At 41.0% G+C, this 19013-nt stretch overlaps 1 protein-coding gene across 2 annotated transcripts; it reads right to left on the bottom strand.

Moving 5' to 3' along the window:
• Positions 1-218: 218 nt before the first annotated feature.
• snx25 (sorting nexin 25) lies at positions 219-18861 on the bottom strand. 2 transcript variants are annotated; one of them, XM_087847593.1, is made up of 24 exons: positions 18603-18861; positions 17611-18282; positions 16785-16869; positions 15958-15959; positions 14380-14443; positions 13710-13926; positions 12887-13059; positions 9909-10095; positions 9415-9485; positions 8226-8416; positions 7995-8126; positions 6782-6931; positions 6514-6639; positions 6262-6423; positions 5854-5985; positions 4231-4371; positions 3659-3772; positions 3303-3380; positions 2133-2216; positions 1928-2042; positions 1752-1818; positions 1389-1570; positions 1167-1267; positions 219-1082 (listed from the first exon to the last, which is right to left on the bottom strand). In XM_087847593.1, exons 2-24 carry the CDS (start codon positions 17962-17964, stop codon positions 1017-1019), a joined length of 2994 nt encoding a protein of 997 aa, XP_087703719.1. In that variant the 5' UTR covers positions 17965-18282; positions 18603-18861; the 3' UTR covers positions 219-1016. The 2 variants fall into 2 exon arrangements, with proteins under 2 accessions (XP_087703719.1, XP_087703714.1); XM_087847588.1 differs by lacking the exons at positions 14380-14443; positions 15958-15959.
• Positions 18862-19013: the final 152 nt, after the last annotated feature.

Below are 19013 nucleotides of genomic sequence, written 5' to 3'. Positions count from 1 at the left end.
CGACTATGTCATTGTGCTTTTTTCTTTTTTTTTTGTGCATATACATATACATAACAAAAATTCCCCAGTCGCCCCTGTGGGCGGTCAATCCTTCAAGCTTGGGTCCTCTTCCAGAGGCCTGGGAGCTTGAGGGTCCTGCGCAGTATCTTAGCTGTTCCTAGGAACACACACACACACACACACACTTTCAAAGAAATGCAAAACTCACAACAGCTTTTTGTTTGCAATTTATTGCTTATATAAATGCTCTCTAAACAATTTTTGGTAAAAATAAAATCTATCAATAATAAATCATAAATAAAATCATCACAATGACTTTTACATTACATTATATTGCACAATTATAAGCCTTATTACAAGAATCACAGAACAAGTGTTGCTCAGGTTGTGTGTAGAAGGAATGTTCAGAGGTCCGTGGGCTGGGACTCACAGCGGTCGCCTCTAGAGGGCAACAGCGAGTCTGACTGTCAGCTGTCTTTTTTTGTCTTTAGTCAAGTCAGTCGATTATCTACTCTAAAAATTAAAGATGTAACAAAGAAGTTGTCGACCAAACCACCATCATTTACATTTGAGCAAAACATTTCATTTCAGTCTGTTCTGGCACAGATGCTGAATGTCAGTGCTAGTGAAAGAATTATAATTATTTTTAAAAGAAAAACACAGATGTGAGTTACTTAAGTCAAAAATACACTTTGTTCTTCTGTGATCAGTCTCATCAGACTGCAGTCTAGATAGGAAGAAGTCCCTGTGGTTTCTCCCCGTCCAAACGCAGGTTTAGAGATGCACCCTTCTGTCAGCAGCTTTGTCAGGAGAGTGTCAGGCCAGCTTTTCACCGGTTCACAGCAAATTTCTTTGAACAGAGTCTGCGTGCATCTCAACTCTGACCAACGCAGCTTGCTTTCTGTCTGAGGATTCACCCAATGGCCCTCTCCCTGTCTGGCTTGGCAGTTTGTGATTGGTCAGCTACAGAAAGGCCTGAAAGACGAACCAGCCGATCCTCATTCTCATGCATGTGTTCAGATACTGTCCACCTCAGCCCTGAGCTCAGGACACAGCTCCTTTAGTAACATTTCCATCAATACCTAACAAACACAGGGAAAAAAGAAATTGCTAAGAAATCTGGTGATGTTGGAAACGCTGATGTTGGAAATGTGTGTCACGCTTACATAGAGAAGGTGCTTATTGGCATTGGCCTCCTGCAGAGCACTGAAGATCTTGATGATACCGTAGCGGGCATTCTGCTGGCCAACTAGATTTGTGAGTGCATCTGGTGGACGAGGAAAAGCATGCTGAATCAAGCACTTTATTCTTTATTTCTTTTACACTGCAAACATGTGCAATCATAATAAATGAAATAATAAGTCACGCCTGTGTGTGTGTGTTGCTACCTGGGATGTTGTCAAGTAGTTTCTGCTGAGCGCGCTCCTTGGTCTCAGTGCGTTCATAGTCCGTTCGGGCTTTGATATGTGGCGCCAGCTTGCCATCAGGCCAGAAGGTGTCCCTGAACACACTGATGTAGCACACCAACATCTGTTCACAGAAGATCCAGTTTACAGTGTCCCGGATCTGTCTGAAATACACAAGAGAAGCCTGAAAACTTTCATCTCAGGAAAATGTACAATAGGTGTTACACTCTCTACCTTGCATAAGTTAACAAAGCCTCTGGATCTGGACTCGACAGATGAGATATTTTATTCTGGATCAACAATACTGCCAGACCACTGACTAAAAGAGTACTTGTTAGTACTTACTTGTTGATAGTTCGTCCAAATGTCACCTGGACTAGTGCAATTAAAGTCTTCCTCACCCACTTAAACACTGAGCAGGAAGACAGACAGAGAGGGAACGTATTCAGATAAACAGACTCTGAGGCAGCTAGAATTCACCAACACGAGCTTGTGTAACATCACAACAGTGTCCTGCTCACTTCCTCTGAGTTCAAAGATCTCTCCTATGAGCATGAAGCAGGGTTCAGCCAGAGCATCTTTCCGCCCGTCTGTTTCATCGTAGTCTGACAAGTCACTGTCGTCATCGCCATCTTCCTATGAAGAAAACGCACAGCGCACATCATGCAAATGAGGATGCAGGACAGCCTAGGAATGCTGCTTTACTCGTCGTGCATGAGTGTGTACCTCAGTATGGGAGAAAAAATCTCCAGGTAACCTCTCCAGGAAGGAGGCCAGTGAGAAAGAGGATTTCTTCTGAATAGACATCACCTTCAAATGTTATACAAGATATCATTACTGTAAAATGGTCTGCATACAATGGACAAAATCATCCAGATAACACAACCATCAGGAAGGTCTGAAACATGAAAGGATCCCTGTGAATCCACAAACACGGCCCTGTAATCAATGTCTCCTCATTAATGGTGCCAGTGTCAAATGAGTAGTGACCCTCTTATGAAGCGGCTCTGCCAGTGTTGCTGCTCTAACACTGCACAAAGCCATAAATGTGCGTAAAAGAGCACCAATAAGCTGCTGGTAATTAGAGCAATAACCTTGTATTTAATGGCCCATATTTGATGTAATTAATTGCCGCTCATTAAATTCACAGGGGCAAAATTTCAGATTTAAGTAACAAACACAACTCATGTCAGAGAACTTTAGCTGATTAACTAATGCAGGAAACTAATGCTTCTTCTGGTTTGGGGTTTAAAATAGATTGAGTTTTAATGAAGTTAAATGGTTATTTAACTTTTAAAAGCATTAAAACAGGACAAAGTGGTGGCTTTGAAAAGAAAGGAAACATGCGATACAATTTTGGTCATTTCACACTGTACACCCACACAGTGGATTTGGAATAAGGTGAGGACTTTAAGGTAAAAAAGAATGATAACAAAAACTGCAGTAACATTCATGAATTACAGCATTTTGTCACTGCACTTCCATTTAATAGACGCTAAATACAATTGCAAGACAACAATTTCACGCCTGGGTGGGGCTTGTTTCTTCATTATTTTATGAAAAAATAAAAATTGAAATTTATAGCCTCAGACAGGAAAATCCAGCATCGCATGAGGTCTATGGGCTGCAAACGACTGGTAGTCATTAAACGTGAAGAATTAAGAAAATAATTATATGTACAATCTTATCACTTATGAATCTGTAAAAATAGGGAAACTGTAACTCCTACAGAGCTGATCTAATATGTCAGTTAATCCCATTGAGTTAACTTTATTTCAAATCCATTGTTGTTATGTACAGGCAATAAATTTAAAAAAGAAATGTGCAAACACTTATGGAAATAAGCATATATTATTCCCTGTTCTTTTTAAAATTGAAATATGAGAAATGGCTCACCTTCAGATGTTCTGGAGACGGGCTGAGGAAAGCATAGAGAGCCTCTGACTGGCACAACCGCTCATCTGTTAGGAGACGCTAACACACACACAGACACCTGAGGTTATCATCAACAGCTGTGATCATAAGCAGAATAAGCTTTTGTGAGCACAGACTTCATAAGGTTACAGACCTCATTACAGTGTAATATTTAATTAAAAGAGCTCACACATGTCATAGACTGAAATGGGTTGTGATTAAGCACCCTGGTTTTTGTGTGTTATAATTAACAATGTAGAGATAAAGTGAAGCATTTGTAATTGTATCACAGCAGGTGATAGAGATATAAAATATCTATGCAGCAGCTGCTTGTTTACCTGGAGAAAAGTGTTGAGTTGTGTTTTGCTTTTGTCCAAAAACTTCTGGTCAATAGATTTGAAGGGAAGTTTACTGAGTGATGGTAACTGGAGTTTCTTCAGTGATGGAAAACACTGAAGGAGAGACACATTAACAGGTGATGATTTTACACTAACAGGAGGCAAAATATGTGTATTTTTTGATTTAAACAGCTACTCTGTTTACTCTTGTTAGATTCAGAAATGCATTAACAACCATAAATTAGTCAATAGAGCAGACTGACTAAAAGCATGCAGCTCTCCAGATGTCACAGATATTAGATTTCATCTAAACCAATTTATCACTGTACAGTGACTACAGATAGTCACACAGAGGACTGGAAATGCTTCTAACAAACAGCAGTCTCTGCTTTCTGTGGCACGTAGGCTGCAGTAAATCCATCATCACATTATTTTTTTGTTGCGAGTCTTTCCATTTCAGTGCTACACAGTGAGCTGATGACCTTACTGGTTTATTGTGCAGGAGACATGAAGCATTTAAACAATAAGGCAGCAGCTGTTGATCCATGTGTGCAGGATTGGTGCCTTGTTACCTCTGTAAGTTTGCGGTGCAACATTTGGAATTCAGTAAGTTTCCTCTGGACGCTCCAGCGACTGTTGGCTGTTTCTTCTCCTTCCACCAGGTTAACAAACACACTGTAACAAGCTACAGTCTCACCACCTTCCTCTGCAGCCTGAAATACACACAAACATACACAATAAACCACCACCTCTTTACTCTGGAGAGAGCTTACTTGGGAATTTACCAAAAAAAAAAAAAAACCCAACCCCAAAATGGACAGATGTAGTATCCATACAGGGCGTATCGAAAATAATCTGATATCAAAAGGTGACACTTTTTTAAAGTAAAGAATATACTTTTAAAAAAAAAGAAGAAGAAAAGAAAAAAAGAATATAAAAACAATATTCCCAAGTGCTCAATGTGTCCCCCTCCAGACACACAGCTTTAGTCCATACCACAGTCAAATCTGTCCCATACTTTTGAGTCAATGCAGCCACTGCTGTCGTTATGCTGCTCACAGATCCACTCTTTTTAACAATGCGAGATTAAGTCGTTATCGGTGAGTGGCCTTGAAATTAAGCTCTTTGAAATCAGAGGATTCTTTTTGACACAACCTGGATATTCTTTATTCAGGCACATTAATATATATGTGGTGGGGTGTGGCTCAGCTGCAGGGGAAGGGTGGAGCAGTGGAGTTCAGAGTGTACTGTCAGGGGAGGCTGACACACCTGACCCCGATCATCTAATCATGTCTCCCCTGTTAAAGATGTTGCCAGGACCGGAGGAGAGGGCGGTGTTGTGTGCTACAGGAGCAGGGCAGCCAGAAAGCTGCGCATGTTGGGAAGTCTGTCAATAAAGGATGTGTTAAACTGCAACACTGCTGTTGTCGGGTCCTCCATTGTCACAATATATTTTTATAATTTAGTATAAATTTAAAAAGGATTTACACACGTAAGTACACGAAAGACCAAAATGAATGAAATGTGAATGACTAGGGTTAGATTTAATGTCAGCTGGAAAAACAATCGTTTAGCATTATAAAGATACTGTCAATATTCATTAACATAGGACAGTGTTAGGGCTGGCCTTAGTGCATGTTATGTGTAAGAGTTTTGAAGGACGAGACACTCAGGCAAACCTGCAGTGTCTTTGATTAACATCCAAAGTTACAATGTTTAACACTGACTTTTCATAAAAACATGCAGCCTGGTGAAAAACTAAAGAAAGAAAGAAAAATATATGCTTCTACACACATCAAAGTAAGAGTAATATTTTCACACACATACACGATCTGACTCTAAATGATGATTTCTGTTCTTCTATGAATTTAATGTGCACTGTTAGTAGATAAACCACAGAACTTTCCACTCCCACTGGGCCATTTCTGTGATTGCTGCATGAAGTTTAGTCAATCTAGTCCTGTATAGATAAAGATCAGAAATGTGCTTGATCTATACAAATGTATGTGTTGTCCAATCTATCTTCTATACTAAAGCATAAAGTATGCCGAGTATTAAATTATCTGTGCTGTGTGGCTCATTTGTTTCTTCTGTGCAAGAGCATAAAGGATGAAGGGCATGCTTGCAGACTGCTGTAAACTGTTTAGGTGAGTGCATCATTTGTTTCTACACTCAGGTTTGTTGTTTCCTTTTACCTCAGCTGTAGTTATCGTAGCCCTCCAGTTCCCCAGGTTTTCACACCACCAGTCAGTCCTTGTGATGTGTTGCTGAAGTTCGCTGTGTTCTTTTTCCATGGCTCCTATTTCTTCTTTTAGTTTGCTTACTATCTGCAAAGCACACACCAGAGGCACATAAGCACATGAGTTACAGTAAAATGACATTATGCTGAACCACAATAAAAAAAAAAGTTTTTGCATTCAGAGGTGTTTTCAAAGCTCTACTTTAAAGTTGTCACATACTCTAGCAGGGACCACGTCAGATAAATGGGAGTTTAACCCAATCAAACATCCTGCAATTGGTTCCACTTCATTCCAACATCCTGATACTCAATACTGAAGTGATCCAACAGACTGTATTTAGCACATTGACCTATATTTTGTTACCTTCTTGTCTGGTTTGGGTGCGTTCTGGATTGAGCCCAGGGCTTGTCGCTTGTACTCCAGTTTGTCATAGAGCTGGTGTAGTTTAGTAGCAGCATAGCTCGCCTGCTCATTGATTCCTTTACTGCCCTCGTCACACACCTCTCCTGTATCTAGACCCTGGCACTTCACAGAGGATATAAAGGATATAAAGAAAAACAAGTGTTAAACACATTCATTTAGTATTGTGAATGTGTTTGCGTATGAATGTCTCACCCCTTCTCCCTTCCCCTCTGGGCTACACCGCGATTGGCTGTGATGGTCGTCTCGTCTGATCAGCCTATCGTAGAGGTCGGACACCAGGAAGGAGGGGTAGTAACGCTCTCTCATTGTCTCAGCAACCTAAGGGATGTGTCAGTTTCCACTGTTACACACGCTTTTAATGATCGAAGTTCAACAGCTTTCTTTTGAGATTTTCAAGAAATCCACCGTCAGCTGCTGTAGCTACAGGTAGCTGCAGCTGGCTAAGCAGAGCAGCACATACCTGTTCTTGTAGTTTAACAAAGACTTGCGTTCCTCTGTTCCCCACCAAACTCTGCTGGATCTCTTTCAGAAGAAACTTCTCCACTGGAATGTCTCTGCTCTCCACAAAGAACTTCTGGTAAATTTCCCCAACAATTTGGGGCACCTCATTCTGTCAAACAAAAATTTTTCTCACATACTTTTCTCACCGTTTTCAACATTTTTTGCTTACCTTTTCTTTCCTTTTTTTATTACATACACACACACGTATATATATTTTCACATTCACAAACTGTTACAATGGCTGATGCTCATGACCAAAGTTTTGAATAACAAATAATCTGAATAAAATTATCTTACTTTCTTCCCTCACTGTGTTTATACAGAGCTCTACATTTATCATTAGTTAGTATTAGTCTCTGGATCACTAACACTAACACGTCCTGTCTTCCTCCCTTCACCCTCAACCAGTCAAGGCAGATGGCTGCCCATACCAGAGTCTGATTCTACCTGATTTCTTCCTGTTAAAAGGCAGTTTTTCCTTCCTACTATCGCCAACTGCTTGCTCATAGGGGGTCATATGATCGTTGGGGTTTTCTCAACAGGCAAATGTGATTTGACACTATTTAAATAAAACTGAATTAATGTAATCTCTGTGAGCAAAAATCTCAAGTTTCTGTTTTTCTTATTTCTACCCTGAAGTCTTTATGTGGTGCGAATGCAAGTGGACATCCTAAATTTGGTCACATCAGTGGCTTTAAAGGAGGTGAGTGAAAATAGCTTGCTTCAGACGGCAGATGAACTAACAAGCTGCACCAAAGCTTTTAATAAAATGAATAAAGTTTCTTTTAACTGTCAGTTACAGCCACACCAGAAGATTCCAAGTTTAAAGACATTAAAGCAGAAGACATTTGCTGACACTATGTGCAGTTATTTTCAAGTCTGATTTTGTGCACTGAACTCACAAAAAGCTTTATGCTACGTTTCTTTATACAAGACTGTTTAATAAAATTACAATCCCCTTTTTTCATCAAGCACTCCCATTTTCTACTTTTGTGTACATCTCAGTATGAATGCCATCGCCTCGTCACACCTCTTGAGCTCTTGACAATGAAACAAGTAACTTCAAACAGGAAGCCTAATAAGCCATTTTTACTTTGAGGCCTAACAGTAAAAGAAAAAAAAAATAGAAGAAGTGTTGGGGTAAAAATCTCTAGAATGTGTGCAGCCGTTACCTTGTTGGCAGTTTTCAGTGTTTCCACCAGTTCCCAGAAGCTTATCAGAGCTCTCTTATCTACTCTCTCCATGTAAACTCTGAAATGATCCCTGTAACTTGGATTACACAGGATGTCATCAAACTGGAGAATCTGCATAAGGGGAGAGAATTTTTAAAAAAGAACCAAAGTAATTTCACACCTTACAGGAAATAAAGAGAGACCGCATCAGTTACATGATATATTATTTACCTTCTGGCTTTGAGGCTCATCGTTGTCATCGGCCCCTCCTTCCTCACTATTCTCATAGTTTGGCCCTCCAAGGAGGCGGATCCTTTTTTCACATTGTTTCTTAGCAACAGTCAGCTGATTGATATATCTTTTCATATCTCTGGCTCTCAGCAGGTCGGCCTTCATGGCTGCTGACTCTTTACCTTTTTTCTCTAAGGGAGAGGGAAAGCCTGTCTGAGCAAGTTCTGGCCACATAATAACACAAAGGCACACAATCACCTGGTGTGGAGCCACTGAACTATCGGGATAAAGCTGATACATACAGATGGCCTGATTCTATGAAAATGTGCTTCAAGCTAAGCACACCAACAAGTGAACTTTATTGGTCATTGATTTTCAGATACAGCATGTGAATGCACTTGCAGTTTCTACAGCCGACTGGCCTTTAAATGTACTCATGAATTCATTCACTGCTGAACAGGGACTGTGTGTTTCAACAGCAAACAGCCTGTGCAAACAGAAACCAGTACTGGGTCTCCAAAATCCCCAAAAGCAAATTGAAAAGAATACTGTGTAGTCCAGCAGGATCACACAGTATAGACAGTATAGTGTTTAAAAGTGCACATGGAGACAGTTTATGGACCATTTCCCCCCTCAATCAATGAGAATAAAAATTAGGTGCTGCACTGCAGGGCAGTTCAAATCCACTCATTCCCTTGTATTGTTTGTAAATCTGTATCAGCTGGTGCTGTCTGTCCATCCGTTTCAAACTTTTACATACAATACTTTCCTTCAGACTCAACCACCTGCAACACTAATGATGTATTCCCATCAGCCTTTGCTGTAATACATTTACGACTAAAGTCGCTCTGGTAATGTCATTATAACCACGCTCACATTATTTCCTCAGCAGAAGCTCACACAGCTGTCCTGAAACTTCGCTTTCAATGTCACTTCCTGGTCCTTAAAAGTCTTTGACACGAGGCTGAACTCAGGCATATTGCAAGTGTCTGACAGATAAATGTTCACATCACTTCTCTTCAAATTGTTGCAAAACAAGCGGAATCGTGACTGTACTCTTATTGTTTACTTCTATGAATGAATGCCTATATTGCATACCTGGCTAGCTTTTTAGGGGCAGTGAACGTGAACTGAAACGCTGCCATACTTTTGAGGTTTTAAATGCAGGAAACTGTAGTGTTGTCTGTACCTTTCTGCTTCTTGAGCTGAGGCAGGCTGCTGATGGTGGTGGCATGAATAATCTCTACCACAATCTGATACCTACAAAGGAGGAAAGACGGGAGACAAATACAATTATTAGATGAATTACGTCACAGAAAGATGGAAATATAGTATGGAAAGTGACGAGGCCAAAATAAATCAAAACAAACAAAAAGAATAAACATTTCAAAAAGCAGCCAGTACTGAGCCACCATTTCTCAAACTAACGAGACAATATAGCAGTATCATGTCTACCCTGCATTTAGATCAAGTATATTGCTGCAGAGACATTGTCTGTTCCCATGGTAACCCCTGAGCAGCAAACATGTTGGTGGCTAAGACTGCCTGGTTAACATGTTTGTCATTATGTATATAAGGACACACGTGGTTTGTTTAATTTGATTCTATGTAGGTACAGGATAGTCTACTTAAATGAGGTAATGTAGGCATCTACTGTGTGTGTGTACGTTGTCACTGTCATGCCTGAGTTGCTTGAGGAAATTGACATCAGTAGAAGTTGATATCAGTTTGATAAAGTCTTCATAAGAGGCAGCGTAGGTGTAGGCTTTCTTCTGCTGCTCAGCCTGCTGCTCCCTCTTTTCCAGCTGAGACAACAACATCCTGTTTATGGAATCTGGATCGCTGAGTACCTCTACCAACGGCTTCAGGACTGGAGAACACACGCACAAAGATAAAAATACGCTGATGTAAAAAGGAAGGACAAATGCTCTTGATGAAGTTAGAACCACAGATTTCTGTGACGCATAATAAAATGAGACACTGATCTAAAAAAAAAAACAAAAAAAACAAAAAAAAAAATCCTAGGTGTGGGAAATGGAGGAATGCAGTTCTAGAAACAGAGCAGCAGCTAGACATCAAGATATCACACATTTTCTTATGACTCTATCGTTTCATCTGTTCCTTCTCACAGTAGGAACACAACAACAGCTGCATTCAAAACAACACTGACAACACACCTGCTCAAGAGGAAAGGATGACCACAGAGTTTGTAAGATTCCAGTTTTTCTCAGTTGAATTCCAACTTTTCCGGTTTTTCAGCAGGTAAATTTTCCAGAACAGCTCAAACATGCAGCAAAACATTACAGATAAATAACAAAAGTCCATTGATTCATGTGTCAGGCCAGCAAAATTGCACATTTGTTTCACACCATGTAAACCAACATGTACTCTGGAAACAAGAGCCAAGTGCAGCAGTAACAGTGTGGCGCTCTGCTGCAATGCAGGAGAAGAAGAAAAAGTGTTCTGTATCTTCCTGCATTCTTTTTTCCTCTCCTTTCTTCACTGCCACACTTCCCTTATGAGTCAGTGCTGTTACAACAGCTAAGAGTACATTTTGCAATGCTCAATAATTAGATGACAATTAAATTATTTATAACATGCAGTAGTGTCCAAAGACTGTGAGCCACTCGTCATTTGTTATATTTTGTTACAAACCTAACAAGTTGTGTTAGTGGGTGTGTTCTGCTTTCCTTCTCCCCTGCCTGCAGCTGCCACACGTTTTCCTGTGAGGAGCCACCAGTGTGGAGCATGCTCTGCTCACCAATCATCATCCAACACTATAAAAAGATCTGGAGTGGAGTTGCTCGGACTCAGTGTGTGCCAGCCTGAGAGTGATGAGCTGTAGTGAAGAGCTTTGCCTGAGTTTGGACCGAAATTAATGTTGGAGCTACTAGTGAGCAGCAAAGCCTTTTCCTTTGGCTATTTAATTGTCTCTCTGAGTTGAATCCTTTGTAAGAAAATTATTATTTTCACTATTGTTATTCCCCTCATCCCCTGGCCTTTATTCAAGGTACAAAGACTGGAAGGAATACGAGTCCAGTCTTTGTCCAGAGGAATGTTTTTGTTTGTTAAGCCACACTGATCTATGAGTCATTCATTCAAATCATTCAAAAAAGCAAGCATCTAATTCAAGAAAAGAAGCAATGCTGTCTCCAAACATACCAGGAAACTTAGCAAAGAGATCGTTTATATTGTATTTTTAGGCGCTTTGTTGCTAAAAGCCTGTCACAATAATATTTGTTCCAATTTCTTTATTCAAATCTAGTAAAAATGCCAACGGCAGGACACTTTGACAGGCAGAAAATGCACCAACAAGGTGATCTTGTCATATCTTGACAAAGTTTACATGTACATGGTTTAAAATAAGGGTAAAAGAAAATGAGGAAACTGGCAAAGTAGAGGACAAAAGAAGAAGTGACAGGCATAAAAAGCAATCTACAGCAGATAGAGAGTAAGTGAAAGTCATGTAATAGGCAAAAACCAACAAAGACGTGACACAGGACCTGAGAAATCCGTCTGACCCTGCAGCTGATCTAAATACTGTTTGTTCAAACGTCACCAGAAATGGTCTCGGAAGGCTGACTGTAAAGAAGTCATTCTTAAGGAATGGGAACAGGGAGAAAAGGTGGAGATATGTCCCAAAAAAAGAATCAGTGGCAGGAGTAAGTGATAATGGAGTGATGATTACTGCATTTTACCAATGCAGTAAAAGCATGTGTGGATATTTAAAAAAAAGGGAACACACTGGAACACACACACTGGCCTCCCAGCGCGCAGACCTCCACATTACTGAGGCAGTGTGAGATCATCGACACAGAAACAAACGAAAGACAGCAAACACCCAAAGAAGACCTGAAATGAACTATACCAGACTGTGCTGAAGAATAAAGGTAGTCATACAAATATTGACTTTAAAGCTAGTGAGAATTGTACAGACTCTGTTTTAGCCTTATATTATTGTATTCACATGTATGCTTGGCTATGATTCAATAAATCGCTGCACCCGTTTCTTATTTTCCTAGCAAAATCAAAAGAAATTAAAGAACTCAAGAGTTCTACATAGTACTGTATATTAAAGAGTAAAACTATTCAGCAGAATGTTGTATATTTATTCTTTGTTTATCAAACACACCTGAAGAGCTGCGAGTGTTATGCATCTATGTCAACAACACCTCAGTCTCTTTCACTGAGCAGGTGCAACTATTAAACAACTAGAGGAAAGGAGACACCATTTGTGTTTTTAATTACAACTGTGCTTATCATGAATTGTGTCCCAATGTGTTGAGTAAAGTTTCATTCTATTTACATGAAATTTATTCACAGCGTATGTTTAATTCCCCAATTATGGGAGTGTGACACTGACAAGCGGAGTCCACCAAGAGGATGGTGCACATTTCATCACCATGTCTGCACTGTGGAGCTGATTCAACTACTCTTGTGTTTAATGACTTGGAGTAGAGGCAAAATAAAGATATAAACATTCAACGACTGCTACTTGTAATAACAATCCATAAGACAAAAAAGCAATGACTCATAAAAGGTACATTAAAACAGAACATATTATTCTTTGACAACAATAATGCATATATGTGACTTCACAGTTTGTGACAATGACCAATTAGAATTAGAATTCTTTATGAATCCCCAAGGAAGTTATGTACCTTTAGTAGTGATGACTTCAGTGAGACAGCAGCGTAGTGTGTGCGACTTGGCATCCTTTTGTGGCAGCAGACATAGCAGTAGTATTCTGGCTACACAGCGGAGGAAGGCCAGCTCCGATTCCGGACTGACCAAACAGGGATGGAGAGAAAACGGCCGAGCCACTTCCTCTGGTCTGGGGACACACGGACAAACACACACAAAGAAACAAACACAAATAGACGGAGCTGCAGTGAAGTGTTATTCTGTCACAGCTTAGATGTCCGATTATATTACGTGAGCTAAAGCTTCGCTGCCTCTGTTATTCATACTTCAGCTGTGTTGTAGCTCGCTGTTTTTGCTTCTAAAGACATGCTGCTGCCGCTACATTGTTCCCAAGCAATTGGAAATTAGGCAGACCAGACATCACAGCAGTGCAATCAAATCATAAGTCTCGTCTGACTGGCCAAGATAATAAAACCAGATGATGTGTGAATCATCGCTCTGTCTGTTCTTTTTCCTGCACGCGCATGTGTGATAGTGTACCTGGCACACACTGAAGGGGGATTACTTTTGCAGTAATTTCACACCATCTGTTTACATAAAATTATGGTACTAGGTATGGACACTGGTGGGAAGAGAAATCTTTTTCAGTAACAAATCAAAGATGGAACATATTTCCTGATAAACAACTGTGAGTCATACCTCTGTGCAAAGAAAGCTTTTAGAGGCTCAGCGACTCTGACAGTAACAACACATTATTTCACAAGCTTTCCCATCCTTGATTTGCAGGTGATGAATATTGTGGGAGAACTTCATACAATTAAAGAGTGTGTGCTAGGGCACCTTGCAGATGCAGCTTTGAGGTCGGTGAAGTGTGTGTGTAGAATCCGGATGCTGTCATAACACACTACGTTGACGAGGTCGATCTCAGCAAGCCTGGATCTCAACTGCCCGATCATCTGCCACCAGTCCTCTGACAGCATGGAGTACAACTGGCCTTCATCATGACTTAAAGGAATGTACCAGGACAGGATATAGTCTCTGTAGGCATAGTCAAACACTGCGGAGACAGCAAAAGAAAATCTAAATCCAGTTTTTTTTAGAATAGACAAACAGCTGCAGTCAGTACTCTTCTGACAGTAACACCAAATGGCTTTTTTACATTTCAAACTTTTGATGCACAAAAAAACAAAAACAAACCACAAACCCTGTATAAACTCTGTTTTCAATGAGCCACTGAAGACCACAACGGGTGCATCGAGTTTCATTTCCCCAAAGCCCAGGTGCAGCTTATGAAAGCTGGAGGGTGGTTCACGCTTTCCATCATCTACTTTCTGTGCCCGCTTTTCTGTAAACGGTCCCCAGCCCTCCCCCCGAGAGCTTATCCCAGCATTCATTCTGTGAGGGGAAAGCTATAACTGGAAACTGGACAGCTCACCACCTCATCACAGAGCTGACCCTTAGATGCACAAAAAAACAAACAAACAAAACACTGGCAATCCCTCACACTCACTTTCAAATGATGTAACTACAGGAAGAATATAGGAGGAGACACCTACTACAGCACCTGGAAAAATCTGACAGAAATATATAAATAAAACACCCAGACTCCACACAGACGGCTGCAACTGGAAGGTTAATTTTAACCCTGGGAACACCATAGCTTAACAGTGAGCACTCTGCTTTAACTAGCTGCTGAAAAACAGATTTTACTGGTCAAATCTTTAACTTACAAACTGCACAAAGAGCAAAATCACAGGAAAAAAAAAATCAGATGCAATCTAAATATAAGCAGCTCGTCCAGTACAACATATACATTAAAAAAAATGAATTCAACTGTAAAAATTAAATTCATATTATCACTTGAATAACTGCATACTGATCGAGTTATGCTTTGAAGAACAGCGTGGCACTTCCCCTTCTCTGTGAAATTCAGTTTTAATGTGTGAACCAAACCAATTGTTCTGTTGTGATCTTTTAACTAAATGCAGAATCTCTCTGTCTTTGCAGTGTATGCAGTGATCCAAGCTAACCCGCTGTAGATTATATACAGCACATTATCAACATGTACTGTATGTTGCAGATCAGGAGGAGAAGCTCCCTAATACTCACAACAGACATGACCAGCATTCACTCTTGTAAGGAATGACTGTAAAGCACATACTTTGTCACGTTCTTGGGGTTTTTCCCTTTAACCAGAGACATGCAAGTTAAGCGACCCTACAACCTCTATGTGTGCCTTTAGGCACTGGAACTGACCAGGATCAGTGCTTTAGAAACAGATGAAGAGGGGGGATGAATGGTTAGAGAGGTTATCACTCGAATAACAGATAAAGACCAATCTTGCACAATTGGATTTGCTCCATTTCTCAGTTTCCACTTCAAACAACATTATGCTCTCATACTACTTCTTCATCTTTTTAAAAAAAATTAATAAAATAAATGAGACACAGTTCAGAAGGTATTTTGTGTTGAGCACTCACAGTAAGCTCCTCTGGAAAGGTTCTAACTAGAATGTAAGTACTCTGCTTGCTTTAAATGCATCACTCTAAAGAATCCCACAAAACACATCAAGGTATATCAAGGCATAAGTTCACTGACACAGCACATCTTGATTATAAAGCTAATAATGTCATAAACTTGTATCGCACTGCAATCAAAGGACCATTTTTTAAAAACACACAGAAGGATGTGCAAACACACACCCTCGGTGTAAATCCTGGAGCCATCTGTTACTTGGCAGGCACATGCACTGATCTACTGAGCGTGCATGGGTGTGCGAGTGTCTGTTTGCGGCTCCCAGTGTGTACGCGTCTTTAACCTTCAACTGGTTTAATGTGTGGGAGAGATGGGTGACAGGTCGTGGTGAATGACAGAAGCAGAGCTCCGTCAGTCAGCAATTTTGTCAAAAACAGAAGTTGAAACTTTTTCCATCAGTCATTTCAGGAAAGGTCTCCTAATACTACTGAGAGTGAAAAACAGATTTTAATGCTGTGTAAGCTTCAAGTTTTCAATATGAAAAAAAGCAAAGTTTTTTTTCAAAACAGAGCAAGCCACAATAAGAATCAACATGACTATCCTTTTGAATCACCACTGTCAAAGTGCAGTATTATACAGTGTGTTGTAATGCCACCAAAATATGTCTAATTCGATGACTGGAGAGAAGGCAGTATTGACGCTGTAAAGTACTACATTTTAAAAATTTTACTGTTTTCCCAGCTCTCAACTCTGAATAATACCAGTGAGAATGGATGTCCTTATTACAGTCATCTCAAAGTTAAGACCACAGCTGCTGTTCATGTCTTTTGTTTGAGAGTGGCAGCCAATCAGGAGCATTAACGGACAGGAAAGGGAGCTGAAACATTTTGTTTCAGACAGTGTTATGAACTGAGAGGCTAGACCAAGGCCCAGTGTAAGATAAGCTACTACAGTAGAGTCCACAAACAAAACAAAAAAAAAAAAAATGCAGAGCTTGAAAAGAGCATAAACGTTAAAGGAAAAGTCTTTTTATGGAATTTTGAACTTTTTATACGTGGAATTCAAACACTGAAATAACTGAAACGGAAATTTAGAGGAAGACACATTCATGTTTGCTTCTGAAGTCCTTCAAAAAACTAGCACGAATAATCAATGAAAATATCACTCTTCTGCAAACGCCAATTTAAAGCCTTTCAAAAAATGACTCTCAAGTGATCTCAGACGTCTGACTGTCATATGATCCAATTTCAGAATCCTGATTCGCTCACACATTTTACTCTATAAAGACAGGATGCCACAAAAATGGCAAAAACAGAAAAAGCAATTGGGTTTTTTTTAAGTTCTTTTTAACATCAACTGCTAGAATATCAAAATCTCCTCACACATCAATAGCTCCTCATGTATTCACATAAATGTGCCATAAAACAGGTGACTAATTACCTTCCTTCAGGGTTTTGTCCACATTGTGCGACACCACCACCCTCCTGCTCTGGCTCGACTCCTGAACTGGCACCAAAAAACGAACCTGAAAAGTAGCCAAACAGGCAATTCCAGTTAAGGAACAACATAAAAACAGGAAATACAAGGAGAGAAGAGAGCTAGGACTGAGAATTGTGCCTAGAAGGCCTAAAATCATGACAAATGAAGCAGCCCAAATTGGTCACAGCTCGTGCAACATGTCACTCGGACTAATGTTTGTGACAATACTCATCCACTGTCAACATCAATAAGTCATAAGCGCCACAGAACATCAAACATCACAGATGAAAGGCAGCCGCTGGGCTGAGGGATGCCACCAACCGGCTGCAAACACCCAAAGGCTTTCCTTAAAGAATAAATTACCATTTGTTGTGTGTATGCATGTGCTCAGTGTTGCGAATCAGGCTAAATCCAGAAGAATGACTGTACCTCATCTATTATAGAACACAGCAAGGATAAAAGAGTAGGGAGACATCATCAGAGAGACAGAGTGGGTACAAATGCTGAGGTGGAAGGAAATTAATTGGAGCAGGGAACGAGGGGGTGGAATGGTTGAGAAGGCCAAATCAGGAGGCAAAATGTAAAACATCAGATGCTCAACAGATCTAGTTTGTCAATAATGCAGAGTGTGCAAAAAGCCCTTAGATATAAGTCTGCATGTCAGCAGTAAACAATGTTTTCTGATGAGACACAGTGTGATCCTAATGAGATGTCGCACAGAGCTACAGTTTGCGTGTTCCTGGAGGTGTGCTGCATGTCCCTTAATGAATTTAAGGGGTCTTCTTACCATGAGCTTGTTGAAGAACTCCAGCCATTCAGAAGGCTGCCTCCTGCTCCGGTTAAAGCAGCTGACTTTGAGAGGACTCTTCCTGACCAGCAGGGCAAAGCTCCCAGCCAGGAAACACAGGAGGGCGAATGACACATAGATGAAGAGCTTTAAGAAGAACGAGGTGAGAGACAGGCCTCCCCATGCCAGCTGAAATACTACTGCTGCCACCACGCCCAGGCAGAAGGCTGGGACGAACCGGAAAGATGAGCCGATGGAGGAGGTAGAAGCTGCGGACATGGGCCCCTCTTCCTCTCCCCCGGTATTGCTTCTCCCTCCAGCCGGTGATGTAGTGGTACTCGAGGGGGTGGGCATACTGCGACCCCACCATCCATATATGTGTCACTGCTAGTTATGCTGAAACGTCGCTCCGCTGGTTTGCACGCCAAGTCCCAGCGGGAGGTATACTGTGTACACTCGTGTATACCCTCGCCTACAAAACTGTCTCCAAAAAGAGGCATCCCCGCTCTGACATCTCCTCACCAGACACACGCCGCTATGTTCCCCCACGCTCCTAGCGTCGGCCCGCCTGGCAGCAACAATCACGGACCACCGAGAGCTTTCTCAGCCACAACACGGCGCTCCAGACAACAAACAGGGCACCGGGCTTCTCCTGGGAAAAGGCGTCAGGAGCTATCAGAAAGCAGAGAGGGAGAGAGCAGGGAGTAAATGGATGGAGAAACAACCACCGTCACCTTGGAGACACTTTCGGTGGAAGGGTAGCTCACCGACTGTCGTTTACAATCTAAGCTAGCAAGAAGCTACGCTAGAAAGCCAGCATAAGTTGCCGTTACATGCTTCAAAACGAGGAAGAAAAATTCATAAAATACAAGGAAGAGTCAAGCAACCTCGAACTTCTGTGTTCTTTGGCTGCCAAGCTAACTGCAACAGGCGGCTAACTAGCTCGCGTGCTAATTAAACAATTTAACTTCAGCTAACGTTAGCTTACTCACCTATCGTTAAAAATTGGGGTGACGATAACAACGCTACATTCACGCTTTTCTCTCCGTAACAGAATGTTCCACGGGCCGTTTAGTAATGTATTAAAGGTGCCATAAACGCAGCAAGAAAAAATGTCTCTAGTTCAAAAGCCCCTGAAAGATAAAAACAAGTACTGTGTTGTTTTACTTGAGCTCCAGCTGACTGACAATCTCTCTAAACGTGAAAGGGTGTTAGCCAATCAGCGCCGGCATTAACCACCGACGGCGCGTCTGTTTTAACTCTGGGGATGGTGTGATTGGACGGGGCTTTCGCTTGAACCTATCTGTAGCAGGGAAAGCACCGCCCATCGGGAAAGTTGGTTATGCTAATTAAGCACACCGCCAGATAGAGGATAATAGTTGGCTTATGATTGCGTAGATTTT

Source organism: Neolamprologus brichardi, chromosome 2 (genome assembly GCF_056152115.1).
Source record: "Neolamprologus brichardi isolate AB-2024 chromosome 2, ASM5615211v1, whole genome shotgun sequence".
Taxonomy (NCBI): domain Eukaryota; kingdom Metazoa; phylum Chordata; class Actinopteri; order Cichliformes; family Cichlidae; genus Neolamprologus; species Neolamprologus brichardi.
The sequence above is the reverse complement of the archived record's forward strand: the minus strand, read 5'-3'. Positions and strand labels throughout refer to the sequence as shown.